At 43.3% G+C, this 27,835-nt stretch overlaps 1 protein-coding gene across 9 annotated transcripts in view; it reads right to left on the bottom strand.

Moving 5' to 3' along the window:
• Positions 1-3,869: 3,869 nt before the first annotated feature.
• Positions 3,870-27,835, bottom strand: part of Stk33 (serine/threonine kinase 33) — a 179,627-nt gene continuing 155,661 nt past the window's right edge. For 7 of the 9 annotated variants that reach the window (NM_001432630.1, NM_001432629.1, NM_001432628.1 and 4 more), the window contains 1 exon segment: positions 3,870-4,669. In NM_001432630.1, coding sequence (NP_001419559.1) covers positions 4,478-4,669 — 192 coding nt within the window. In that variant the 3' untranslated portion in view covers positions 3,870-4,477. 9 annotated transcript variants of the gene reach the window in all.

The raw sequence follows: 27,835 nt of genomic DNA on the forward strand, positions 1-27,835 counted from the left end.
AGGGTCTAGCTCTTATGTTTGGTACAGCTCTGGGGAGCATGGTGCCAGGGAAAGTGCCTGGGCAAAGGCACAATTCGTCTTCTTAGTCCCCCAACGCCTGCTTTGTACTGTTGTTCAAAGTGAGGCTGACCATCGAGCAGAGGTGGGAGGACCCACCACGCCTGTGCCCCTGGAAGGCTGCACTAGGTAATTTAGGGAAATCCTGATGACCGGCGGCGTAGTGAGGTACACCCAAATGCAAGACAGCCACTCAATGTGGCTTTCCTTTGAAGAACAAAGGCAAAGAAAATTGGCTCACCAACGAGAATTAAGTGGTAACAATACATGGCACAGAAATCAAAATCAGTTCAAAACTGGCTCGCTCAGAAAAATATGATTCTGAAGAGGAAAGCTGAATTATGTGAGGCCTTTGAATAGTGGTGTTTTAGTTTAAAAGGCTTTTGTAAGGAGATTTTAGTGCTCAGAGAAAGAGAGGGTGGTGAGGACCAACCCAGGCTTCTGTCTCGCTGCAAGTCCCCTGGAGTTCGTTCATCTGTGCAGATTGGTGAGGTCTCTCTCTCTCTCTCTCTCTCTCTCTCTCTCTCTCTCTCTCTCTCTCTCTCTCTGTGTGCGTGTGTGTGTGTGTGTGTGTGTGTGTGTGTGTGTGTGTGTGCGCGTGCGCATTTGTGTGAGTACACGTATGCATGTACACATAAATATGGAAGTTAGAATCTAGGTCATTTTAGACCCGAGGTTCACTGGCCTTGCTCCAACCCCAGCGACAGCACCCCTTTGTCCCTCCTCCAGCCCCTGTGGCTACCCAAGTACATCGAATTTTCAGGAAGGACTCACTGGGCTTTGTGCTTCTCACTTTCCTGTAATTTGGTAGGAGCCTGGCAACCAGGAACAAACTGTCCTAGGTTAAAACTCCTGAGGGGTGAAGGAGGGATCACAGAATGTGGTATACCAGAATGGGAAGAGCAATGCGGAGGAAGTGCTGGCCTATGATGAGGCTGAGGGAGTTGCTGTTCCCTGAAGGCACCCGCCACTTGCATGCCTGTCAGAGGGTGCCATCAAAAGAGACACCCACAAAGCCCAGCAGCCCTGGGGGAGGTACCAACATCAGGCTCTCCAATCACCCTCGGACCTCCTGTAAAATACCGCTATGGAAGAATCCCCTGTGATCCAGGGGCCAGGGGAGCCCAACACTGCTATCCCTGAAGGTCAGCAGAGATGGCAGAGCAGGGAGGACATTTTAGAAGGGCAGGTAGAGAGCATCCAGCTGACTTTCCTCCTTACTCAGTCAACAGAACTAATAAGAAAGGGAGGGACGTTTATTCTGGCTCCTGGCTTACAGCTTGAGAAGCAGCATAGCACCACAGCAAGGGAAGGCACATGGCAGAGCTGGCGAAGGCTGGCTGGACACATCGCATCTGCAGTCAGGAAGTGGGACCGAGTTATAAAACTTCAAGACCTGCCCTGAGTAACTTCCTCCCGAAAGGCTACATAACTGCTTAAAGGTGCTACAACAAACAGCGCCACCAACCGAGGACCAAATGTTCAAACACTTGTCACCTCGGGATATTTCATATTCAAACCACAGCACCAGCCTAGGGTCATTTCCCAGAGGCCACAGCTTCTTGGCCTCCAGCCAAGCGCAGCCTTTATAAGACACAACTCCTCTGGCCAATTTCAAAGCCAGGCTTCCTGCTGGGAATACCTGTTTGAACAAAGCCTTTATTGTCTGTTCCAACAGCGGGGCTGGAATTTAAAAAGCTTCATTTTCAAGACTGACTAGCTTTGGTCTGTCCAACTTGGAACTTACATTTCAGAGTCAAATAGAATTATTTAAACAAAGTATTTCTATGATAAGCACACAGTGGTTTTTTTTTATCTGCTTCCCCCTCCCCAACATTTCTAATAAGAAATTGAGGCCCATTCTGTGCCCAGCTCTTAAAACCCCAGTTTCCCTCAGCTTCTATTTTCCTGGTCTTCATCTCTTTGGCCTGTCTGGTTTTGCTTGTGAGCAGACTGTGGATGGGGGCTCATCTGATGTCTCCTCACTCAGAGGACACACTGTCCTTGAGCAGTGTTCCTACCCCTGACATCTGTTTCTGGGCTTTGACAAAGTCACATGCTGGCATCTGGTTTCATAGACTGCACACTTTTCCTCCTGTTTCTTGCCCCTCTCTTTCCCTTCTTAAGGTCTCATCTCCATTCTCAACTGCACCCAGCCCCAGCTCCAGGCCTGCATTCCTCTGTTTGCAATTCTTTGTCTCTTACCTGCCATTCAGGTGGGAGCGCTGGTCAGTCTTTGCTCTCCTTGGAGATCACACTTGTTCTGTACTGTCCTAGGTGGAAGCTGTCCCTCCAGGTAACAGCCAAATTCAATTCTCTATGCCATGGGGCCCAGGAGGCATGAGAGAGATTGACGTTGAACCTGAAAGGTGGCCCATTGGCCACGAAGAAACTGCTTTTCCACTCCCGTGAGATAAGTGCAGGCAGAAGAGCCTTGGAACTCAGACACTAAACAGGTGCACGCATTAGAAACAGAGATCAGAGACCGTCTGTCCTACATGGCTTCCGTGCGAATAAATAAATAGAAAAAAATATGGCCATTCTCTCTCAAGAGTGACATAAACTCTATCTTGATGGTCTACAGGAGTCAGAGGAAGGTACGTGATAGGCTATCTTCTATTGCTAGAGGACTGACAGAATGTGTGCTATGACAGAAGGACACTAGCCTTGCCTGGTGTGTGACGAGAAAAGACGGCAAACACACCGGACAGAGCCAGAGCTGCTGCTGTCCCTACAGAGAGACCCACCCTTCAGAGCTGCCCCTGACCCCGTTCTCCTTCCATCAGGGTGAAGGTATGCAGTGCCTGGAACATTACCCTCCACCTCCTGGAGTGCTTCCCCGGAAGAGAGTCCGCCCCTGAGCTGTTGAACCAGAGTCCTCCATGGATGGACAGTCTGTACTTTCAAGGCTGCCTCACCAAACCTCTGAGGATACATCAAGCTTGGGAGATAGAATATGGGCTCCCGGAGAACTGCCATATAACCCCCAAAGCAGAAGCCCTTCAAGAGACTGTCAACTCCCGATTTAGTTTCTTTTTTTCCTTTTATTTCTGTGTATGATATGGTGTGTGGTGCTTCTTGTCATGAATGTGCATATATGCTCATGTGTGCTGGTGTAGTTGTACATGTGTGCACGTGTAGACTCAAAGTTGACACTGGGTGTCTTTTTTCTACTGTTCTCCATCTCATTTTGTTGGTTTTAATTTTATTTTTCTGGCTTCTTTGTTTGTTTGTTTGTTTGTTTGTTTGGTTGGTTGGTTTGAGACAGGGTCTCTATATAGCTCTGACTATCCTGGGACTCGCTATGTAGACAGGCTGGCCTTAAACTCACAGAGATCCTGCTTCTGCCTCCTACATGCTGGGATTAAAAGCATGTACCTCCATGCCAGGTCATAGTTCGACTTTTAAAATTAATTAGTGTGTGTGTGTGTGTGTGTGTGTGTGTGTGTGTGTGTGTGTGTGTGTGATACATGCCACATTGGTACATTGGTGAGGGACAACTTCTAGCATGTAGGATGTTAAAATCAGGTCATCAATTTTGGTGGAAATACATTTACCAACGGAGCCATCCTGCTACTCCTCTACCTTATTTCTTGAGTCAGGGTCCCTCACTGAACCTGGAACTCACCCTGCTTGACCTTCAGAAGCAGAGCTGCTGACTGAGAGGACAGAGAACCCTCCCACAGCAGCTCATGACATGTTTCCTGTCCATCTCAGTCCTTCCCCAGAGATAACAGGCCAGCATTAGCTATCTAGGAAGCGCTCAGAGGACTTGCTAAAGTCACCTCTCCTTAACATAAAATGGACATGCATGAAGGCATTTCGGTTTATTGAGTTAATCAATAAGATGGGAATATAGCAGCAAGCCAATGCAAGCAATTATAAAATGTCCTACTTTTCCATGTTTAAAATAAGTTGTCTTAAATGGTCTATAGCAACTAGAATCACAAGGACACATGAGGGACTGCATCACTTCTGCCACAATGCCTGTGGTCATTTTATTAGTAATCCTCTAACAGTCTCCTAGTGCAAAGGGCACATAATTATTTGGAACCTCCGTCACTGTATTTGGCCTCTTGTTTTCCCTTATAAATAATTGTGCCTAAATATAAGAATTTGAGTAGAACTGAGCAAGCCTGGCCCCAGCCTGCACTGACAGCACTTGTCCCTTAAACAGTCGTGGAACACCTTGAGTTGGTGAGAGTGGCAGCCTCTCCCAAGCATGCTGCTGCCTCCTCCAATGACCTGCTCAGGCTGTGCTGCTTGGAGGTAACTAGCTTCAATTTTAAACTGGTGTAAACACAGGCAGGGCTCATCAGAGCCAATGGCTAAAAGCTCGGTGCGTGCTGTTCCCTCCTGCCCCTCCCTTCAGTGCTGGAAGAGTGGTCCGTTCTTGAGCTGCTCAGCACTGGGCAGAACCTTAGAGCCTTTTCTTGCCTCGAAACAAGGCAGAGGATTTCAGAGTGGTTTTAGCCACTGCTACATGGCTTACAGACCCGGAGCTTTTCTCTGGCTCTGCTTTGATTTCAGCAGAAATGAGTTTGTAGGATGTTGAGTCTGAAGGGCTCATGTCAACGCTATCTGCGTCAGGCTTCTTGGCTTCATCAGTGGGCTATGAATTAAAGAAAAAGCCTACATTAATTTTCAGGTGTAAAAAGGTATATGCATAGTAATAATTGAAGGGAGCAGGAGACAACAGCATTCCACAAGACTGTGAGGCAGGGGCATGCCCCAGAACCTGGGTACTACACATCATAGGCTCTTTCACCACTTGTTTGAGAACCAAGGTGTTGCGCTTGTTGTGGTGAAAGCATAGGTTATTTAAAGTTCTGCCATGGGAAAGTCACTAATGGCCCTTGAGTCTGCACAGTGACGCCCACCCAGACACAAGTGCGCCATCACATTCCATCTATTCAGACTTAGACATCTGCAGTGTGATTACGTGAGTGCAAAGTGGCTGCACTGGGCCGTTCTACCCTCAACCCCTCCTCTGCATTCACTCCAGGGACAGGCTGCTTTTGCCAGTCAAGCAGGCAGCTTTGTGGACATCTTTGAGTCTCAACTCCTCACTGGTGAAAGGGGTAAAACAATATTTGAATGTTCACTTCATGGGAATGAGTTGCGCTTGATAAGAGGACAGCATAGGCTTTACAGTAGCAGGAAAACATCAGGCTGAGGTGACCTTGTTCTCTCAGGTCATCCCACTCTGTGGGACAGGAAGAAGCAGGCTAGAATCCTGTAGTCACAGGGAGACAAGGTTCGCTTTGACCTTAGGCTCATTTAAAGAGTGATCGTTTTAATTAAGTGAGGCTGAGCAGAGAGTTCTAAAGAGCAACAACTGTCCCAGGAGCCCAGCAAAGCAGGTCAGAGCAAACTTTCACCTACACAGGACGACGGGGGAAGACAGCTGGGGAAGGTTTTCAGAGTGGAAACGATCATACAAAGCACTGGACAGATTGCTCGGGTGTTTTCTTGGTCTTCCTGCGTTTGGGATATGGAAGTCTGAACTTATACATTTGTCTAAGGAACAGAAGTTTCTAGGGCGGCAGCAAAACTGGAGGACATCTTTACTCCGGTACTGTATTTCAAAAAGGAGTGCTGATGGGCGTTTACTGTAGACACTCCTCAGTAGGGCTTCTTCAGAGATCCCTCCTGCTTGACACTACAGGAGTGATCCTTGGTCAGGCAACACTCTAAGATGTCCTATGCCTTGAAAAAAATTATATAAAGTTTGAAATGTAAAAGGTCGTTTACTCTTCTCAAGAAAATATGCAAACTGCCTCCACTGAACTCTTTCGAGACACAGAGAATTGCAGAAGACCCCACCACTTGATAAGGTAGCTCCTCCCTCATTGAAACCCAGGTTCACTAACCAACACTGTGATGCGCTGGTGCCTGACTGGGGACCACGTGCTTTCCTGAGACATGGAATCAATCTGGAGTTTTCAATTCATAAAATCTCACTAACTTTGCACATAAGCCCTACCTTACGGTGAAGCTAAATGCAGCCCTTGTCCCGTCGGAGTGCCAACGTGGATCTGAGTAGTTGAGGAAATGCTTTACAGCGTATCCACTAAAACTAGCACTCTGAGATGGGAGGTTGTCATTGGCTTTTACGTACATATTCATGTCTGGGTAGACGCTTCCATTCTTCAGTCTTCTGTGGTTTTTAAAATTACATTGGTTGGTTGGTTGGTTGGTTGGTTGGTTGGTTGGTTGGTTGGTTGGTTGTAGAGGTTGTGTGCGCATGTGCCATGGTGCATGTGTGAAAGTCAGAGACAACTTGTGGAAATCAGTTCTTTCATTTTATCACATGAGTTCCAGAGATCAAACTCAGGTTATCATGTTTGGCAGGAAGAACTCTCACCCTCTGAGCCATCTTACCTGGCCCCGCTGGCCAACTTCTAATATACTTGATTTAGAGGCTCCAGTCACCAGGAAGAAACACTATGTCTCTACATGCTTAGATAGCAATGCCAAGTTCCCCTTGAGATGCTCTAGAACTTTCTTCTCAAATATCTCAGTGTAGTTCTTGGAATTTTGTGGAAAAAAAATGTGGTAGGGGAAATGAAACTATCAAGATGTCTAGTTGCTACTGACATAGAAGCATGATATTTTTCTTTCCTTATGTAGCAAAATGAGGAAAATTACATCCATCAGCCACAGGTATTTATTTATAATTTTAGTGATCTTCAACAAGTTCATAGAACAGACTCATGGTTTAATAAAAGTCTCTTCCTTGCCTCCTAGTTAATTCAAGCCCAGCATCATAAAATGCAACCAATGTTATGGCTACACAGTGTACACCTCCTCCAGGGGTCTTGTGTACTGACGAGAACATTTGTATGGCTGAATGAATTGCTGGCACTCAACTGTCACTTCCATGGGGAGCAGGCCGAAACCTCTGATGGCTCAGCCTAATTTGTCCCCAGTGTTCTTTTACCCTACCCCATAAATGGCAGTGCACTGCAAACATTCCTCTACCCCTGATGTCTTTTTAATAAACTGATGGTTATCTTACAGACCACTCTGTCTAAATTCATACAGCTTGCCTGTTTTTTCTTCAGGTTGGGCAGTGAATCTCTGGCTTGTGAATAGGCCGTAGTCATTTGGCTAGTCCCTTCCCAGCAACATTCCAGTTGTCGCCATTGTTTCACTGGTACTACCAGTACTGTAAAGTGTAATTCCGAGACAGCTGTACCAAGTCACACTTCCCCTCAGCACACAGAGGCTCTGCTTGGTCAGTTTTGTCTCATGTGTATTAAAGTTGGTATGCACAAAGATAGAGAGTTGGTCTTATTTATGTGCATATGTGTGTAAGTGTAAGCTGCGTGTGTGAGGGACTCACAGGGCTGGAAGGGGACGTTGGTTTCCCTGCTCCTGAAGTTACAGTGTTCTGTGAACCATAAGGTTACTGGGAACTCAAGCAAGGTCTCTCAACTGATAAGCTGTACCTCCAGTCCCAACAGCCATAGAAGTCTTAAATAAGTCTCAGAATCTGCCAATAGGCATGTACACTGAAATCATGGTACCTGCCCTTCGCTCCCTGTTAGCATCAATACATTCACCTTCATGTGAATGCTTAGTGCATAGAGGCCTCTGTGTCTATGGAAGGGACTTTCCATGTCCTCTCCACTTCCCTTTATACATGCAGTTGCATCATGGTTAGTGGGCAATTGTTTAGGAAGCAGAATCCTAAGGTTCTCTAGAGTCTGTCTCTGCCCTGCTTCCTTGCTGGAACCATCTCTGATGCTGGCACGTCACGTCACAGGTGCAGACCCACCTTGCTGGTGCCCCATTGGGCATATTCTCTGCACAGGAAGCCAAGCCTCTTTTCTCCTTGAAGTATAAATGGCAGAGGCAAATTCTAGCTCCCAGAGTTTTTCTAGAATTGTGCCAATCTTAATCTTTGAGGGATTTCTTTGGTTAGGGTATAGGTCGTGTAAGTCTGGAGTTTTCCTTTCTTCTCTCATGGCTGTTGGATTCCCTCGGGGATCTTTGTTGTCACTGATGCAATTTTACACTTTTATAAGTAATAGGACAGAGAAATGAAAAGTGAAATTGCCGGGGCTATGAGATCTTACAGGTCACAGAAGGCAAACAGGAGAGGTGCTCCCGGAAGCTCGCACGGAGCAGGAGAAAAGGGCAGCTTTTCCTTTCCAATCCCAGGGGAAAGCTTCTGGATGGCCAGCATGAGGCTTCAGGCTGTCTACTTGTCAGCACATGAGAGGATGGAAAACCACTGCTGACTGTGTACTCTAAACAGTGCACAGCAAAACAATGGCCAAGAAACCCTGCTATCATGAGAAAGCACCTGCAGAATCAGGAGGTCCCCTTTTCCTTATACAAACCACCATGGTGGAGTCATACCAGCCTGCAAAGATAAGAAGGACCCGAGTCGCTTTACCAACTGGCTACTAATATGACTGCAGGAGGGATGTCTTTAACAATTCTTTAGCCTAAAAAGATATGGAGAAGACTATATAAGCAAAAAACCCTCAGGGCTGGGGAGATTGCTACACAAGCTTAAAAATCAATGTTCTGTTGTAGAAAATACTCAGTCTCAATCCAGGTGTCTACCCCGCCTTTGACCATTCAGTTCCCACAGAAATACACAAATTTTGTATTTATAATAAGTGTTAATCAGCACTACAGCTGGGCGGGTATCTACTCTCTAAGCTATTAGTTTTTACTTCCCTATCAATAACCCCAAGTTACAACTTGCCATATTCTGCATGGGCTGCTCTTAACTCCAAGTTAGGATAAAATTTGAGTTAGGTACAAAACTTTAAATATATGAAGATAGGACAGATAATAGAAATTTTTCTTTAATTGCCAAATACTATGGACTGGATATTATAAATATACATCATACCTTATAGTTTTCATAATTGTTTCATAATTGTTATAACTGTTCAATTTATATTAGAAAAAAGGAGATTTTTCTAATATCTCCTAATATGGAATTGTAGAGAGAATATCTTGTACATTGTATGGACACATTTGTCAATTAAAAAGCCCCTGGCCTATGGCTTGGGCAGAAAATGAAGTGGGGCATCAAGGAAAGAGAAAGGATTCTGGGACAGAGCCAGGTGGAGAGATTCTCTGGGAAGATGTGAGGAGGCAGACGCAAGGTACCTGAACGCAGGTAACCAGCCACATGGTGGAATGTAGGTTAAAAGGATTGGGCTGTTTTAGTTAGGCTCTAGTAGGAGAAGAGCCTGGCTATATTGCCAAGGTATTTATTAATATATTTTGAGTCTGAGTCTTATTTCTGGGGGCATGGGGCTGAGGGGTAGAATCAGGCACAGCTTCTACAAATGTTCAGATCTCCAGGAGCCATGTAACAGCTGAATAGCCACCTATAATCACAACACTTTGGAGGTAGAGTCTGGGGATCCCTGAAGCAAGCTGGCTAGCTCAATTTGACAGGATTAGCAGGCTTTGGGCTCAATAAGAGAGCTGAGCATGACCAAAGAAGGTATTTGGTATTAACTTCAGGCCCCCAATGCACCTGCACATACACATGTGCTCGCATACATGGGAGTACATACACATCACATCACATTACATATACATGCAAGAATAATAATAATAAAAGAAAAACAAAACTATAGTGTGGCACAAAGAAGGGGTAGATCCAGCTCTGTGGAGCTGCATGCCAGTTCTGTATGCCATTGGTCAGGGTAGTCATGCCAGGGCCACTCCCAGCAGCATTTTAACTGTTCATCTGTTACAGATTCTTAGCATTTGAGGTAGCTAGAGTGCAGTTGGTCTGACTGCAGACAGAGAGATGGGGAAGATGATCCCCCAAGTTCCTTTCAGTTTTGCCGTTTTCTAATTCAGCAGCCTTGGCCTGATTTCTGCCTCTCATATTATTGATCATGAAAGGGGTCCATGTGTGCAAGGGAAGATGTGTAACAAGAGCCTGGGATGAATGCACACATCACAGTGCTCACTGGTGTAACTTCGCCCTGATGAACTTATCTGTGCTAATGGATGCAAAGCCTGTGAGCTCTCGGCACATCCTGCAAGTTAATACCGAAGTGTGATTACTAGAAACTGTTACCATTCCTCTGAATTTTGAGTAAAATACATGCTATTTAAGTAAAGTGGTTTATCACCATAGCAACCACTTCTAGAGTCACACATTCAAATTATAGGCCTGCACAAGGTCCAAATGACAAAATTCTGATACAAGTTTTCTGCTATAGTTTTGCTCACAATGGCCACCCATCTTATCTCATGTTCCTGTGGTTTTCAGAAGTCGGAAGAAAGGGAAAGGAAAGCAGGAATGAGAGAGATCGACTTGAAAATATATAGACTTTCTTTACCAGGTTAGCCACACAAAGATCCGGGTCTTGCATGGAGTTAATGAAAGTAAAATTTAACTTGCAAATTAGAGAAAGATGTAAATAGCTTTCTTTCCTTTGCAGTAAGAGTATAATTTGTATTCAGTAGGATACGCGATACGCGAATGACAAGTATGCTCTGAGGAGTTCTGACACACACAGACCCAGGTAACCAATGCCACAGTAAAGACACAGCCACTCAGGGTGAGAGGCTCTACAGGAAAGCACATGGGCACCCAGGGCTCCAACTTCCTCTCTAAAAATCAGTCCCCGTGAAGACCCTTCATGGTCCCACTCTGTCCTCTTGTTTTATTCTGGGGCCACAAGTATTCTGATATTTTTAGACATAATTAGTTTTGAGTCTTAAAACATCATATAAACGAGAGAAGAGCACAACGTGTGAAACTATATCTGATATCTTTCGCTTAAAATGTTAGTTGAAAGTTAACATAAAAACATTGTGTACTAGGGAGATGGCTCAGCAATTAGGATGCATATTGCTCTTGTTTGCACAAGAGCTTGGGTCATAGTATCCATGCCAGGTAGCTCCGGAGGATGGGACACCTTTTTCTGGTCTCTGTGGATACCTGCACTCACAGCCACATAACACACACACACACACACACACACACACACACACACACACACACAATTAATTTTTAAAACTCTTACATTTTAAAATTGTGTATGTGTGTGTGCATGTTTGCGGTTTCTGCACATTTATGCAAAATTATATATATAATTTTGTGTGTATGTGTATTTTGAGTGCCTGCCCACATGTATGTGTGCCATATGTATACAGGAAACCAAGAAGGCCAGAAGAAGGCACTGGATCCCCAAGAACTGGAGATATAGGACATTGTGAGCTGCCATGTGGGTGCTGGGAACAACTCAGGTCCTCTGGAAGAGCAGTCAGTGCTCTTAGCTGCTGAGTTATCTCTTCAGCCCCACCTTATTTTTTGAGACAAGGTCTCTTAGCAACTGGCTAGATTTGTGGTCCAGCAATCTCCTGTGATCCTCCAGTGTCTACCACTCAGTGTAAGATTACAGGCATGTGCCACCACACTTGGTTTCCTACGTGTGTTCGGGATTGGAACTCAGGGTTTTATCCTAGTACAGTAAATCCTTTCCCCAGCGAACCACCTCTCCATCCCACTTAAATTCTTTATCGATACATTTGCAGATTCTTGTATTATTTTAAGGCTTTAAAAATTCATCTAGGTAACTCATTTTTCTAGCCAAGCTGTATTCTATTGAGTAACATGCTATGTTCCACTATACCAGCGTATCATCATGTTTTACCTGTTCTTTAATTAATGGACATTCGGATTGCTCCTGCTCTTAGACTATATAAAAATTTGTTATAAATATAACCTAAAACCTTTTTGGATAGTTTACAAATATTTCTGTAAATTTAGGATTGCTGGGTGAATGACAATTGAATATTTAACTTTATAAGTAATACCAAATTGTATTTTGAAAGGATTCCTCCAATGGTGCAATCAGCAACGTAGGAAAAATGTACTTGTCCATGTCCTTGTCGACATTTGGGCTGGCTAGTCTGGCCACTCTACTCTGTGTACTCTGTATGCAGTGAGCACTTGTGCGGAACGTAGTTTCCTTACATCTGTGATGAGGAGCATCTGTAAGATGCTGTTGGCTCTTGGTGTAAACGCCCTGTTCGAGTCTTGTAATGTCTTTAAAAACTGAGTTGTCTTACTACTGTTTAGCAACAGCGACTTTCTTAGTTATTGCTCTATTGCTGTTAAGGGAGATCATAACTAAGGAAACTCTTACGAAAGAAAACATTTAACAGGGGCTTGCTCACAGTTTTAAAGGATTAGTACATTATCATCATGGTGGGAAGCAGACAGGCATGGTGTTGGAGCAACAGCCAAGAGCTTTAATTTATGTCCTGACCAATAAGGAGGAGGGAGGGAAAGAGGGAGGGAGAGAGAGACAGAGACAGAGAGACAGAGAGACAGAGAGACAGAGAGGGACAGAGGGACAGAGAAAGACAGAGAGAGACAGAGAAACAGAGAGAGACAGAGACTGGGCCAAACTGTGCTTTTGAAACCTCAAGCCCACTCCCAGAGATATACTTCCTCCAACAAGGATCCACCTAATTCTTCCCTAAACAGTGCAGACTAGGGACTAGACACTCAAATATATGAGCCTGCAGGGACCATTTTTTTTCAAACTGCTACAGTAACAGCAATCATATTTGGATATGAGTCCTTTATGAGATGAATTTTTGAAAATATTTTCCCTCTGCAGGTTGGTCATCGCTTTCCTCATATGCTTTCAGTGATCAGGTGTGCTTACATTTTATGAAGCCCATCCAATCAACTTTAAAAAATGTTCTCTGCATCCTAAGAAATCTTTGACTAATTGTTGGATGAAAATAATCTCTTAAAATTATCCTAGGAATTTTATAGTTACGTCTACCTATCACAAACTAATTTCATTTTCAGCTAGGAGATCAAATGTCATTTTTCATTACATAGATGGCCTAACATTCTAGCACTATTTATTAAAAGGAATATTTCTTCTCCATTGAATGTTTTTTAAAACTTTTAAATCAACTGGTCATGTAAGTATGGATCTATTTCTTATGCCTACTTTCATCCATTCTTCTACCTGTCTGTCCTCAGACAATCACCTCAGGCTACTGACCACTGCAGCTACATAGTAAGTTGAAATCATGGAAAGAAGGACCATGTAAATAAGTCCTGAAAATGTAGGCTTTTTAGTTTGGTTTGGGCTTATTCAGATCTTACTGTATTTACAAATAAGTTTTATTTAGAAAATTTTATTCTAATTTTAATCAGAAAATCACGTGTTGATGTTTCAGTTGGAATTGGTTTAAGAGTATGAATGTGTTTGGGAAGAACTGACCCGGAACAGTCCTGCCCACCTCAGCCCATGAGCATGGTGTGTCTCTGCTCTGACAGCTTTCTTTATCTTACCTCAACAATATCTGGATGACAAGAATTTTATGAATAGTTTGTTGCGTTTATCACTTTGTTTTGTAACAGTATTCCAAATGCATGCTGAGGTTTGTTCAGGGTTTCTGTGTCTGTGTTAATGAGAGACACTGGTTAGCAGCGTCCTTCTCTTGTAATATCCCCGACATGTGTACGGTAATATCATTCTTACTGTATAAATTTGTTGTGCAATAGTCTCAAAAGGCCATATGAGTTTCCTCATTTCTTTATTAAACACTTAAAACAGTTAACCATTGAGTTCACAGAGAACATAACTATTTATAGGAAAGACTGTAATTTAAACATTTTACTTACAAATAAATATAAAATGATTTAGGTTTTCCGTTTCTTTTTTTATATTTGTTTGGTGGTTTCTAAAGTGGCGATGGTGATTCCACTTAAATTGTCTAATCTCAGTGGTGGTGGTGGTCTGTGCCTTTATTCCCAGCACTTAGGAGGCTGAGGCAGACAGGTCTCTATGAGTTCCAGGCCAGTCTGATCTACAGGGAAAGTTCCAGGACAGTCAGGGCTAGATAGAGAAACCTGTTTCAAAGCAAAACAAAAATGTCTAACCTGGCTTGTTGATTCACATCTGTGATCTCAGCATTCAGAGGCAGAGGAGCAGAATTGTTCCAAGCTCAAGGGTAGTCTGTTCCCACAGCATGTTCCAGACCAGCCTGTCTCAATGACCTCACCTCTCCAAAACCCCTCAGAAAGAAAAATTAAAAAAAATAAGACCTTTCTACTTGATGACATCATTCGTGTGTCACTAAGCCTGATGCTCACTGATGGGAGCCAGGGTAAAGGACAGATGGCAAGTGACAGCCTGAGTGGAGCCTGAGGGAGCTGTCAGAGCAATCGTAAACTGTCTGGTATGTGAGTACCTGGAACTCAGGGGGAAATGAACAAGAACTGGCAAATCCTCCCCCAAACAGCTGACGATCAAATCTACACTTTCACAAAGCACAGCCAAGCCCAAGAAGGATAAATGTGAAAAACCTGCTTAGCTATATCATAGCACTGAAGATAAAGAGACAATCTTAGGCGTCCAGAGGAAGGGGCCATCATGCACACAAAGAAAGGATAACCTGATCTACCGACTCCTAAGACGATCTGAGAGCCAGAAGACACAGGAGCAACCTTTAAAGTGTGGACCAGACAATCACCAACCAACCAAGTGCATAGATATAAACCTGTTAGGCCCAAAATCCCACAGACAAGAAATCTCCTAAAACATTTAAGGCAACACCAGAAGTTCCAGGTGAAAGACCACAGACGGGACTCAGCATCAGACCGAGCAGAGGGATGCAAAGGAGCACATGAGCTGAAGGAAATGATGGCAGATGGGAACCCAGATCCTCGGGAGGAAAGAGGAACAGCACAAATGCAAATGGCTGGGGAAATAGAAAAGACATTTTCTGCTCTTAATTTCTGGAAAATAGACATGACAGTTTAAAATTAAAACAATACATTTTTCCATGTAGTTTATAATTGTGTAGATAAAGTACATGCAATAATTATAGTATAAAGGCAGAGATGAAGAGACCAACAAAACACAGGTGGAAGGCATGCATTACTCGTTGTAGTCAGTGCTCTGTGGCATAGCCAAATAGCCACAGGTCCGGGGTGGGGGTGGGGGGCAGCTGAGCAAAAGGTGGGCTTGGGAGGCAAGGAAACAGGATTTGACAAGTCCTTCACCTAAGGGACTGTGGATAAACTGGCAGTGAAGTCTTAGCCTGGTCCGAGAAGCTCCTTCGTGGGAATGGGGACCGACAGTTCCTTTGGAATAGCAGATTTGCTATGAATAGGAGTCAAGTTTGCTTCCTCACAAGGCTACCAGCTATTATAGCTATTTCAGTGAAAAATGCACAGCTTCACCAGAAAAAGAAAAGGTACACCAGGCACACCTGTACGTCCCATCACTCGGGAGGCAGAGGCAGCAGGAGCTCTGTGAGTTTGAGACCAGGCAGGGCCACATAGTGAGTCCCTCTGTCAAAAAACAAAAGGGTGGGGGAAGGAAGGGAAGGGAAGGGAAAGGAAGGGAAGGGAAGGGAAGGGAAGGGAAGGGAAGGGAAGGGAAGGGAAGGGAAGGGAAGGGAAGGGAAGGGAAGGGAAGGGAAGGTGCCTGGAGAAGTCTGGTGACAGAAAGCACAGGCCTCTGAGTGTCCTCTACCACTGGAGTCAGTCAGTTTGCCCGCTGCCATCTTCTGGAAGCCAGTTGTAGACATAGCCTAGGGTTTTCACTATGGGCTAGTTTCACAAATAATTTAGACACAATGATATTGTAGAACCATCTAAAATCCAAGTTCCCAAATATCAGCTGAGAACAAACTTCAAAAGCAGGCCTTTCCAGGACACCAGTTGAAGCTAGCAATTTAACTATTACATACATGAGCCCTGGATCTGGTCTCCAGGAGCCCAAGGATATAAACAGAACATAGCCATTTGACCTGCTATATTAACTCTACTACATAACAAGCAACTGTAAAAGTGTCCAGCTCCCTAACAACAGAAATTCTTTCTTTATAAACTGCAGAGCTTGGCCTCGCTAAGCTAGACTGAAGGCTGTGGACAGAGTTCAAGTGTGTTTCAAAACCTTCCTAACTCAAGTGCCCATGGCTTCCTGTGGCAGGTAGCCGCAAACACAGAAAGCATGTTCCATCATGCAGACACCTGAGGGCCATGCTTCCATCACACCCCTTGAGGTTTGTTCCATCAGCCAATGCACATCACGCAAGCACCTACACTAAGAAGAGAGAACAGCCCTCCTCTGGTCCTGCAGGGACCACAACAGAGGCAAGGACATTAGTGACACAGCCTCCTGATGAGAATGGAGGAATCAGAACAATAACACAGAGCCCTGAGGCTCTCACAAAACTGGGAGGTCAGAGTGTCACTCCACCCTCAAAGTTCCTGGTTTACTAGCTTATCCCCAGGTACTATCAGAGGAAATGATATAGTCAGGAAAAATGAAATTTGGATAATATTCTATGTAAAATAATAAGATCACTTCAGCAACTGTAGCTAACATTGTGCTCAGAGTGTCACATGACTGATTTCATTGCCCCGGAGCAGAGGATGGTACAAAATCACAAATGAGAGAGTGGCAGCCTAGAGATGCCCACAGCAAAATGCTGGGGACGGTAAAGCAGGGTCTGAGTCCCCGCAGCTGCTGTGGAGCCCCTGCAGGCTTCATATTAACATACCCCAGGTTCTGTCATTGGACACATCTTACTCAGGCTTCTACTACTATGGAAAAACACCAGATCAAAACAACCTGGGGTGGAAAGGGGCTATTTGGCTTATATATCACAGTCCATTGAGGGAAGTCAGGACAGGAACTCAAACAGTGCAGGAATCTGGAAGGCAGGAGGAGTATTGGCAGTGGCTTGCTCCCATGGCTTGTTCAACCTGCTTTCCTGTAGAACCCAGGACCATCAGCCCTGGGCTTTCTCCATTAATCACTAAGAGAATGCCTTATAGGCTTACACACAACCTGAGCTCATGGAGGAATTCTCTTAACTGTAGTTCCCTCTTCTCAGAAAACTTTAACATGTGTTAAGCAGACATAAAACTAGACAGTAAGACACATATGGCCTTCTGCAATGTTTTAATACTGGAATATGAAAATGAACAGAATTTTCACATTATAACTGCTTCTTTTGGACTCGGAAGGCTAAAATTTAATTTTTCATGAAAGAAAATGTTATATGCTATTCAACTAAAATTCAAATACTTAATGCTTTTCATCATGAAATCATCATCAACATATTCATATGGCTCAGTGATTTAACTTAGGTATTATTAAGTTGAAGCACTTCTGTCTTTGGAGAAACTCCATGAGAACAGCTATCATCCATCAAAATAATTTTTCAAAGTTTCTGAGCAACCTAGCTTTCTTAAAGTACCATATATCACTTCCTGCAACCTTGAGGTCATATTTTCAGTCTATGTAAAAAGATCACAGAAGAAATTAATCACAAAACAACTTCATTAAAGAAGTTCATTCAAGATTGTGTCAATTTAACAATCTAACGTGTAAGCGGTTTCTCCATTATGGAGCAAGAGTTCAGGCTTGCGAATGCACTCTGCTCCATCTAGAGTCTGGTCATCTTTTCACTGTGTGGGAACTACACTTTAATTAAAGGTGTTTGCTCATCTTCAGTCATTTTATGGGATTGTAAATAATAAAAGAATGATGCCCCATAGAAGGAATGACTAAGGGCCTACTGTTGGAAGTAACACTACTGCAGTAAACAGTGACAAGTCAAATGCCCCTTCTGACGATGAGCAAACATTGCTGCTGGAGTAAAAGTTGAGGCCATCAGAGCCAATTAAGGCTCTGTCTCAGCAGTTAGAAGATTGCTAACAACATGGAGCCTTGTCCTGGTGTTCTCCACATAGACAAAACAACATGTACACAAGAGAACAGCACTCACTGCCCCAGAGTACCATCACGTAAAGGAGGTAGACATGAAAAAGGGGCCTTGTTGGTAGGGAGGATAAGGGGAGGAACAACTAACACTTAGGACCATTTGAGGGGCCATATGTAAACCTCTTACTGTAGAAGCTTCCTAAAATATGTGATGTAGTCACAAAATAATGGGAGAGACAGTTTCCCAACCAGACCAAACTAGCCACCAAGCAAAACACTCAATGCCAGAAATGGATTACACCTACCTAGTTCAGTTATTAACCAAACGTGCACCAAGGAAACTCCGAACATCTCAGACTATTAACAAGGCTATGCTGCTCTCCACAAATTGATGGTAAGGCCCTATTACTGAAGACAGCATATAACTCATTGAACAAGGAGAATTTGAACTGGTGTCTAACTAGAGGCTTCACCACTACTGAACAGCATTCATGGTACTGGAAGGTACCCTGGACACTACCAGAGGAGAAATGTTAACTATGTTACAAACACCACAGTATCTTACAACCGGCCAGCAAGATATGCTGGTGCAATACAGGTATGAGCATTGGGGTGGTGACCAGCTCTCTGATTAGATCTGAGGTCTACTCCATGAGATTTAACCCACAAATGACCAGGCTTGAGAGGTCAAGAACCTGAGACTGAATAGGGCATGGTTCTAAGGGAACAAATCCAAATACTACTGCTCTGCTAAAGGCAAAAAGCAATAAAACTGCCCCTAATGATATCCTTTTATTCCGTAGATCTGTGCTTCACTCAGCCATCGCCAGGGAAGCTCCGCCTTGCAATAGATTGGAACTAACACAAGAGACCCCAAACTGGATAATAGGCAGAAAGTTAGAGACGTTAGAGCACACCATCCTAAACCCATTAGGGACCCCTTGATCAAACCTTCCCCCCAAGAGCTCAGGGAGCTACGCTCTATGAAAGATGGGGATAGACTGCAAGAACCAAAAGGGTTGATGACTACAAGGCAACAGTGTCTTCCAGACAGGACGAGACCGGTGTACATATGAACTCAGGGAGACTGGACATGCATGTACAGGTCAATACAGGTTCAAGCCAGATGGCATCTCAGTGCTGAGAGGGGGAAGTGGACACAGGCTCCCACCCTCACCCAAGAAGCTATCTGTAAATGAATCCCACTGGCAAAAGAAAAATCCCTTTTCTCCAATGGAGTCTCACAGGGCAGATTAACCACACTCATGCCCAGCAGTAAATGGCCAACACAAAATGAACTCAATGGTATTTCTAGAGACTTTTGTATCAGATTGCCTTGTTTGAGCAATTTTTTTCCTATTAGATTTTTGTTTATATATTTTCATTTCCATTGTGGGTTTGCACATTTTGTGTGTGTTTTGTGTTTCTTTTTGTTTTTTGTTTTGGCTTAGTTTTGCTTGTTTTTCAAAGAAAAAGAAAGGGTGTAGAGTTGGTGGGTAGGAAGGATATAGGATGAGTTTGGGGAGGGAACAGCTATGATCAGAATATATTATATTAAAAACATTTCCATAAAAATGAAATCACTGTCAAGATTCTAGATTTACTCGAAGGATATGCTAACTCAGAAGACAGTCCCTTGCTATTCCAGTGCTGAGTTGCAGATTATATTTACATGCTTTATGTAGGACAGTTCAAGGCCTACCTTTTGCTTTCATTAGAATTTACATACACAACTTGAATTAGAAATAATTGCTTTCATTAGATCTCACATCATTGAATATACACATAATATATACAGGGTCTTGTCAAATGCCACCAATTTTAAACGAATTTGAAGAAGCATAGGGTGAGGTCTCCTCTGTTCTGCATCTTCCCACCAGCAAGGTGAATGGAGGAATTTTGGAACTCCAAACAGACTCCCGAGAATCGCCAGAAAGGAACGATGACAGAACGGAATGCAGACGTGCTGGGACCTTCCTTGTCAGCTACAGCCAATTCTCAAATAATTTAGTGAGTATAAATCATATGCACTTTCCTTAGTTTTACTGCACAAATTACACACACACACACACATATATATAAGTATATATACATATATAAGTATATATATACATATATACTATATATATATATATGCTTAAGCCAAATTGTCAATAAAATCTAATCTCAATGTACAAAACTTTCCCCATGAAAGTATGTCAAATTCATAGAAAATTCTAATAAACTTAAATTTTCACTTTTGAGCATATTGACACTGCACGATCCTGTATGGATGTACATGGTCAACTGCATTTCTAGTTATCATTTCTGAACTTTCCTTTTTTGTACCTATTTATCACATACAATGGGATAGCTAGGTAATAATCGTCTTATGGTGATTAACCTGTCACCCTAAAGTTTTATCACTACTTCTTCCGTTTTTGTTTTCCATTCTTCAGTTTTACTATGTTAGTTTTAGTTTAAACGCTTCTTCAGTGAAGTCTTTATATATTAATTGCACACATAATGCATTTTGTGATATTTTTACATACCATATATGCATACTTTGATCATAGTCACCTCAATAATCTATCCATCCTTCCATTTCTCTGATGTCATTTTCTTTTTTATTCTTTCTTTTTATTGATTCTTGGTTTGTTTCACATCATGCACTCTAGGCTCACTCATCAACCTGTCCCCTTGTATCTGACCTTCACTCTTGCAAAGTCCTCCACACACACACACACACACACACACACACACACACACACACACACACACAGAAGAAACATCTCGTCGTGGAAGCTGTAATATGTCTCAGTGTGCCCCACAGTATATTCATTGCTCCGTCTACACATCTTCACTTGCAAATGTTCATTGCAATGAGTCATTGGTCTGGTTTGAGGTCTCTGGCTTCTGTGATACCATCAATAGTGGATCCTCACCTGAACTCTTCCTGATTATCCTGTTGCCCTGTATCATGGAGACCCTGTAGCTTTAGATCAACAGGATTTGTTTTTTCATACATCCCACATTCACAGATGATATAGATTTTGTGGTCAACTAACTCAGAGCTCTGGATCTGGGCCTGGGTGATAACTAAGCTGGTCTGCATGTCAGTTCTCCCTTATCTAAACCACCAGGGTTTAGATAGCATCAGGTGGCAGGAGGCAGGTCAGGTCTGCTCTCCTGTCCTCAGGCAGGCTCACCTGCACCCACACTTCCAGAGCCAGCTCCAGTGGATTGCCCAGTCAGAACAAAGGGCTTACTCTCCTAAGTGCTGCCCCTAGTGATGGGCTGGGCCAGCTCTCCTACTCTCACACCCTTGGGACTGACTCACCCATGCAAGACCCTCTCTCTGAGTGCTACAGCCAGTTAGGGAGTAGGATTTGCTCTCCTGCTTTCTCCCGCAACCACTGCAGGTGGCAATGGGGGAGAGGGAGAAGGCATCACTCCTATACCCAAGACTCTTCACAGCAGATCAGTGGTGGTGAGGGCTAGCTCTCCAAGGCTCCTGCCCTTAGGGCTGGCTCACCTGTGCCCCCATCATCAGGGTCAGCTCTGCCATGCTGTCCATGCCCACTCTCCCTGCATGCAGCTGGTGAGGGGCAGGGCTAGGTCTCCTGGGGTCACAACTCTGTTTGCAGATTTCCAGAGTCAGTTCCCCCACACTCACACCCTCGGGGCTGGCTCACACATACCCCTGCCACCAGGACCAGCTCCACAATTGCTGCTGGGAGTGAGAGGTGGGGCAGGCTCTCCAAAGCACCCCAGTCAGTGAGGGGTGGGGCCAGTTCTGCACAGCCCCTAGACATCCACGTGATCCCCAGTGGCTGCCCTGACCAGAGATGTCCCATGTTCTAGTGGTTATATGAACCTCTGACATCGACATGGACCATTATCTAACCATGGACCCAGACGTGGCCCTCAGTGGCAGTTTGGGCTGGAGCCTCACCATGGCCCCAAGTGACAGGGCTGGCCACTCACAATAGTCTATGCCTCTCCACCCTTGACTCTCCAGTTCTATCTCCCTATGGTGCTCAAGCTGCTCCATTTCTCTTCCCCATCTGTCCACCAAGTATTTTCACATTGTGGTGGCTCCCGCTATGGGCTGGCCACATGACTAGGTAGGTCCTGGGTGACATTCTCCATCCGTGCTGGATGATATGGTGGCAAGCGGGTACCTACAACCTGCCTATGCTGTGGTCAGAAGGGCAGGTCTGTGGGTGGCATGTCAGTCTGTAGGTCTGTCTGCATGGCAATAGGCAGGGTTCTGTGTCCACGACCTGCCTGTGCCATGGGGTAGAGAGGGCTGTGGGTGTCTTTCCCCACCACTGTGTGGCATGGAGTAGAGAGGGCTGTGGGTGTCTTTCCCCACCACTGTGTGGCATGGTGAAATGCCATGTCTTCCTCCCCTGTGCCAGGCGTGCTACCTGGATTTGATTTGACTTTTATGTGGCTACCAAGCCAGGCATCAAGCTAGGACGCACAAAGGGCTGTCTTCTTCTCTGCCCCTAACGGTGTAAGACCAACCACAACAACAAGTGTCTCTGCCTGTTGTCAGGGGGACTTTTCTTTCTTAGTAGTACACTTTTTTCCTTTTACATTATTGTTCCTGTAAATGTTCTATACAGAAGGAAAACTTAATGTGTCTTTCTGAGTTTTGCTTGTTTCACCTGATTATCTTCAGTTCAGTCTACATTTCTGAGGGTCACACGATTTCATTCTTATGCCTAAATACTATTCTATTGTATCGTTTTTCCTCGTCCTCTTCCTCCTCATTCTTTCCTTCTTTTTTTCTTTTTGTTTTGTTTCACTTTGTTTTCTAGATAGGGTTTCTCTGTGTGGCTCTGGCTGTCCTTGAACTTGCTCTGTAGATCAGGCTGGTCTGGAACTCACAGAAATCTGCCTGCTTCTGCCTCCAAGGTGCTGGAATTAAAGGTGTGCACCCCCTGGATATTGTATATACCCTATACCAGATTTTCTGTATCCAATCACTCAAAAGTATTTACCAGCACAGACTCGGCACTTGCCATTAGTGCTGTAGTACACACAGATGTACAGATGTGCCTACTGTGTGCTGCTCTTGATTCCCTTGTCTATGCCTGTCTTCAAGACAGTGTTTCATGCATCTCAGGCTAGTTCCAACCCTCTATGAATCCAGGGATGGCCTTGAACTAATACTGAGAATCACAGTTGTGAGCTACCATTTTGATGTGCCATGTTATGTGGTTCTGGAGAAGGAAAACTGAGCTTCATGCATTCCAGGAAGGCACTACTGAGCTACATCTCAGCCCCACTTAAGCTTGTATCTTTAAGTTTTTCCCTGTTTTTCAACTACAAGTTTCAAGCCTAACATTGAATTGATTTGTACAGGATGAGACACAGATCTAGTTTCATTTTACATGTGGATATTCAGTCTTCCCAGCCCTGTTGTCAGAGACTGTCTTTTCTCTAGTGAAATTCTGGAGCCTTTGTTAGAAACCAGGTAGCTGTACCTGTATGGGGTTTTGTCTGGAACCTTTACTCATTGAATTTGTCTACATGCCAATTCCTGTGCTGAGAACATGCTGTTTCTGCCTGGCTTTGTAGTGTAATGAGAAACAAGGTATTATAATTCTAACATTACTCTTCTCATTTAGGATTCCTTAACTATTCTATCTTTTGGGCTTCCATGAGAATTTTAGGACTGCATTTAGTTCTGTGGAGAATGTTACTGGAATGTTGCTGGGGACTGCATTTTAACAATATTAATTTTACACAATACATGAATATGGAACATATCTTTAGTGTCTTTGATTTATTTCTTAGTGGTTGTGTACTTTTCATTGTAGAAGCCTTTCCTAGGTTTGTTCCTAGGTATTATAGATTCAGGCTATTGTGGACAGGGAAGGATTCCTACTTCCTTTTTTAAATGTTTGTTATGGTATACAAAAAAAGCTGCTGATTTTATATGCTGATTTTTATATCTTGTTGCTTTGCTGAAATTATCAAAACTAAGTCCTTTAGGATCTTTTGGTACAAGAGTGTATCAACTGCAAATAGAGATAATTTGAATCTTCCCTTTCCTATTTATATACTTTTTTGCTTTCTTTGTTTAATTGTTCTGGCTAAGAGTGCAAATGTTATATTGAACAAAAGTGTTGAAAGTCAGCATTAGAGTCTTATTCTTGACTTCATATGAATGGTTTCTGTTTTTCTCTATGCAGTACAATGTTGACTATATACGCCTGTCATATACAGACTTTATTTCATTGATGTACAATCTTTTTTTTTTATTAACTTGAGTATTTCTTATATACATTTTGAGTGTTACTCCCTTTCCTGGTTTCTGGGCAAACATCCCCCTAATCCCTCCCCTTCCCCTTCTTTATGGGTGTTCCCCTCCCCACCCTTCCCCCATTGCCGCCCTCCCCCCAACAATCTAGTTCACTGGGGGTTAAGTCTTAGCAGGACCCAGGGCTTCCCCTTCCACTGGTGATCTTACTAGGTTATTCATTGCTACCTATGAGGTCAGAGTCCAGGGTCAGTCCATGTATAGTCTTTAGGTAGTGGCTTAGTCCCTGGAAGCTCTGGTTGCTTGGCATTGTTGTACATATGGGGTCTCGAGCCCCTTCAAGCTCTTCCAGTTCTTTCTCTGATTCCTTCAACGGGGGTCCTATTCTCAGTTCAGTGGTTTGCTGCTGGCATTCGCCTCTGTATTTGCTGTATTCTGGCTGTGTCTCTCAGGAGAGATCTACATCCGGCTCCTGTCGGCCTGCACTTCTTTGCTTCATCCATCTTGTCTAATTGGATGGCTGTATATGTATGGGCCACATGTGGGGCAGGCTCTGAATGGATGTTCCTTCTGTGTCTGTTTTAATCTTTGCCTCTCTATTCCCTGCCAAGGGTATTCTTATTCCCCTTTTAAAGAAGGAGTGAAGCATTCACATTTTGATCATCCGTCTTGAGTTTCATTTGTTCTAGGCATCTAGGGTAATTCAAGCACTTGGGCTAATAGCCACTTATCAATGAGTGCATACCATGTGTGTTTTTCTGTGATTGGGTTAGCTCACTCAGGATGATATTTTCCAGTTCCAACCATTTGCCTACGAATTTCATAAAGTCATTGTTTTTGATAGCTGAGTAATATTCCATTGTGTAGATGTACCACATTTTCTGTATCCATTCCTCTGTTGAAGGGCATCTGGGTTCTTTCCAGCTTCTGGCTATTATAAATAAGGCTGCGATGAACATAGTGGAGCACGTGTCTTTTTTATATGTTGGGGCATCTTTTGGGTATATGCCCAAGAGAGGTATAGCTGGATCCTCAGGCAGTTCAATGTCCAATTTTCTGAGGAACCTCCAGACTGATTTCCAGAATGGTTGTACCAGTCTGCAATCCCACCAACAATGGATTCCTCTTTCTCTTCCTCTTTCTCCGCATCCTCGCCAGCATTTGCTGTCACCTGAGTTTTTGATCTTAGCCATTCTCACTGGTGTGAGGTGAAATCTCAGGGTTGTTTTAATTTGCATTTCCCTTATGACTAAAGATGTTGAACATTTCTTTAGGTGTTTCTCAGCCATTCGGCATTCCTCAGCTGTGAATTGTTTGTTTAGCTCTGAACCCCATTTTTTAATAGGGTTATTTGTCTCCCTGCGATCTAACTTCTTGAGTTCTTTGTATATTTTGGATATAAGGCCTCTATCTGCTGTAGGATTGGTAAAGATCTTTTCCCAATCTGTTGGTTGCCGTTTTGTCCTAACCACAGTGTCCTTTGCCTTACAGAAGCTTTGCAGTTTTATGAGATCCCATTTGTCGATTCTTGATCTTAGAGCATAAGCCATTGGTGTTTTGTTCAGGAAATTTTTTCCAGTGCCCATGTGTTCCAGATGCTTCCCTAGTTTTTCTTCTATTAGTTTGAGTGTATCTGGTTTGATGTGGAGGTCCTTGATCCACTTGGACCTAAGCTTTGTACAGGGTGATAAGCATGGATTGATCTGCATTCTTCTACATGTTGACCTCCAGTTGAACCAGCACCATTTGCTGAAAATGCTGTCTTTTTTCCATTTGATGGTTTTGGCTCCTTTGTCAAAAATCAAGTGCCCATAGGTGTGTGGGTTCATTTCTGGGTCTTTAATTCTGTTCCATTGGTCTATCTGTCTGTTTCTGTACCAATACCATGCAGTTTTTATCACTATTGCTCTGTAATACTGCTTGAGTTCAGGGATAGTGATTCCCCCTGAAGTCCTTTTATTGTTGAGGATAGTTTTAGCTATCCTGGGTTTTTTGTTATTCCAGATGAATTTGCAAATTGTTCTGTCTAGCTCTTTGAAGAATTGGATTGGTATTTTGATGGGGATTGCATTGAATCTGTAGATCGCTTTTGGTAAAATGGCCATTTTTACTATATTAATCCTGCCAATCCATGAGCATGGGAGATCTTTCCATCTTCTGAGGTCTTCTTCAATTTCTTTCTTCAGTGTCTTGAAGTTCTTATTGTACAAATCTTTTACTTGCTTGGTTAAAGTCACACCGAGGTACTTTATATTATTTGGGTCTATTATGAAGGGTGTCGTTTCCCTAATTTCTTTCTCGGCTTGTTTCTCTTTTGTGTAGAGGAAGGCTACTGATTTATTTGAGTTAATTTTATACCCAGCCACTTTGCTGAAGTTGTTTATCAGCTTTAGTAGTTCTCTGGTGGAACTTTTGGGATCACTTAAATATACTATCATATCATCTGCAAATAGTGATATTTTGACTTCTTCTTTTCTGATCTGTATCCCCTTGACCTCCTTTTGTTGTCTGATTGCTCTGGCTAGAACTTCAAGAACTATATTGAATAAGTAGGGAGAGAGTGGGCAGCCTTGTCTAGTCCCTGATTTTAGTGGGATTGCTTCAAGTTTCTCTCCATTTAGTTTAATGTTAGCAACTGGTTTGCTGTATATGGCTTTTACTATGTTTAGGTATGGGCCTTGAATTCCTATTCTTTCCAGGACTTTTATCATGAAGGGGTGTTGAATTTTGTCAAATGCTTTCTCAGCATCTAATGAAATGATCATGTGGTTTTGTTCTTTTAGTTTGTTTATATAATGGATCACATTGATGGTTTTCCGTATATTAAACCATCCCTGCATGCCTGGGATGAAGCCTACTTGATCATGGTGGATGATTGTTTTGATGTGCTCTTGGATTCGGTTTGCCAGAATTTTATTGAGTATTTTTGCGTCGATATTCATAAGGGAAATTGGTCTGAAGTTCTCTTTCTTTGTTGGGTCTTTGTGTGGTTTAGGTATAAGAGTAATTGTGGCTTCGTAGAAGGTATTCGGTAGTGCTCCATCTGTTTCAATTTTGTGGAATAGTTTGGATAATATTGGAATGAGGTCTTCTATGAAGGTCTGATAGAATTCTGCAGTAAACCCGTCTGGACCTGGGCTCTTTTTGTTTGGGAGACCTTTAATGACTGCTTCTTTTTCCTTAGGAATTATGGGGTTGTTTCACTGGTTTATCTGTTCCTGATTTAACTTCGGTACCTGGTATCTGTCTAGGAAATTGTCTGTTTCCTGCAGATTTTCAAGTTTTGTTGAATATAGGCTTCTGTAGTAAGATCTGATGATTTTTTGAATTTCCTCTGAATCTGTAGTTATGTCTCCCTTTTCATTTCTGATTTTGTTAATTTGGACACACTCTCTGTGTCCTCTCGTTAGTCTGGCTAAGGGTTTATCTATCTTGTTGATTTTCTCAAAGAACCAACTTTTGGTTCTGTTGATTCTTTCTATGGTCCTTTTTGTTTCTACTTGGTTGATTTCAGCTCTGAGTTTGATTATTTCCTGCCTTCTACTCCTCCTGGGTGTATTTGCTTCTTTTTATTCTAGAGCTTTTAGGTGTGCTGTCAAGCTGCTGACATATGCTCTTTCCTGTTTCTTTCTGCAGACACTCAGTGCTATGAGTTTTCCTCTTAGCACAGCTTTCATTGTGTCCCATAAGTTTGGGTATGTGATGTACAATCTTTCTAGTCCTAGCTTTTTCTAAGCTTTCATCATGAAAGGATGTTGAATTTTATCAAAGGTTTGTTTTTTTTTAAATCTGTTGGGATTTTTATGTG

Source organism: Rattus norvegicus, chromosome 1 (genome assembly GCF_021556685.1).
Source record: "Rattus norvegicus strain SHRSP/BbbUtx chromosome 1, alternate assembly SHRSP_T2T, whole genome shotgun sequence".
NCBI classification, from domain to species: Eukaryota; Metazoa; Chordata; class Mammalia; order Rodentia; family Muridae; genus Rattus; species Rattus norvegicus.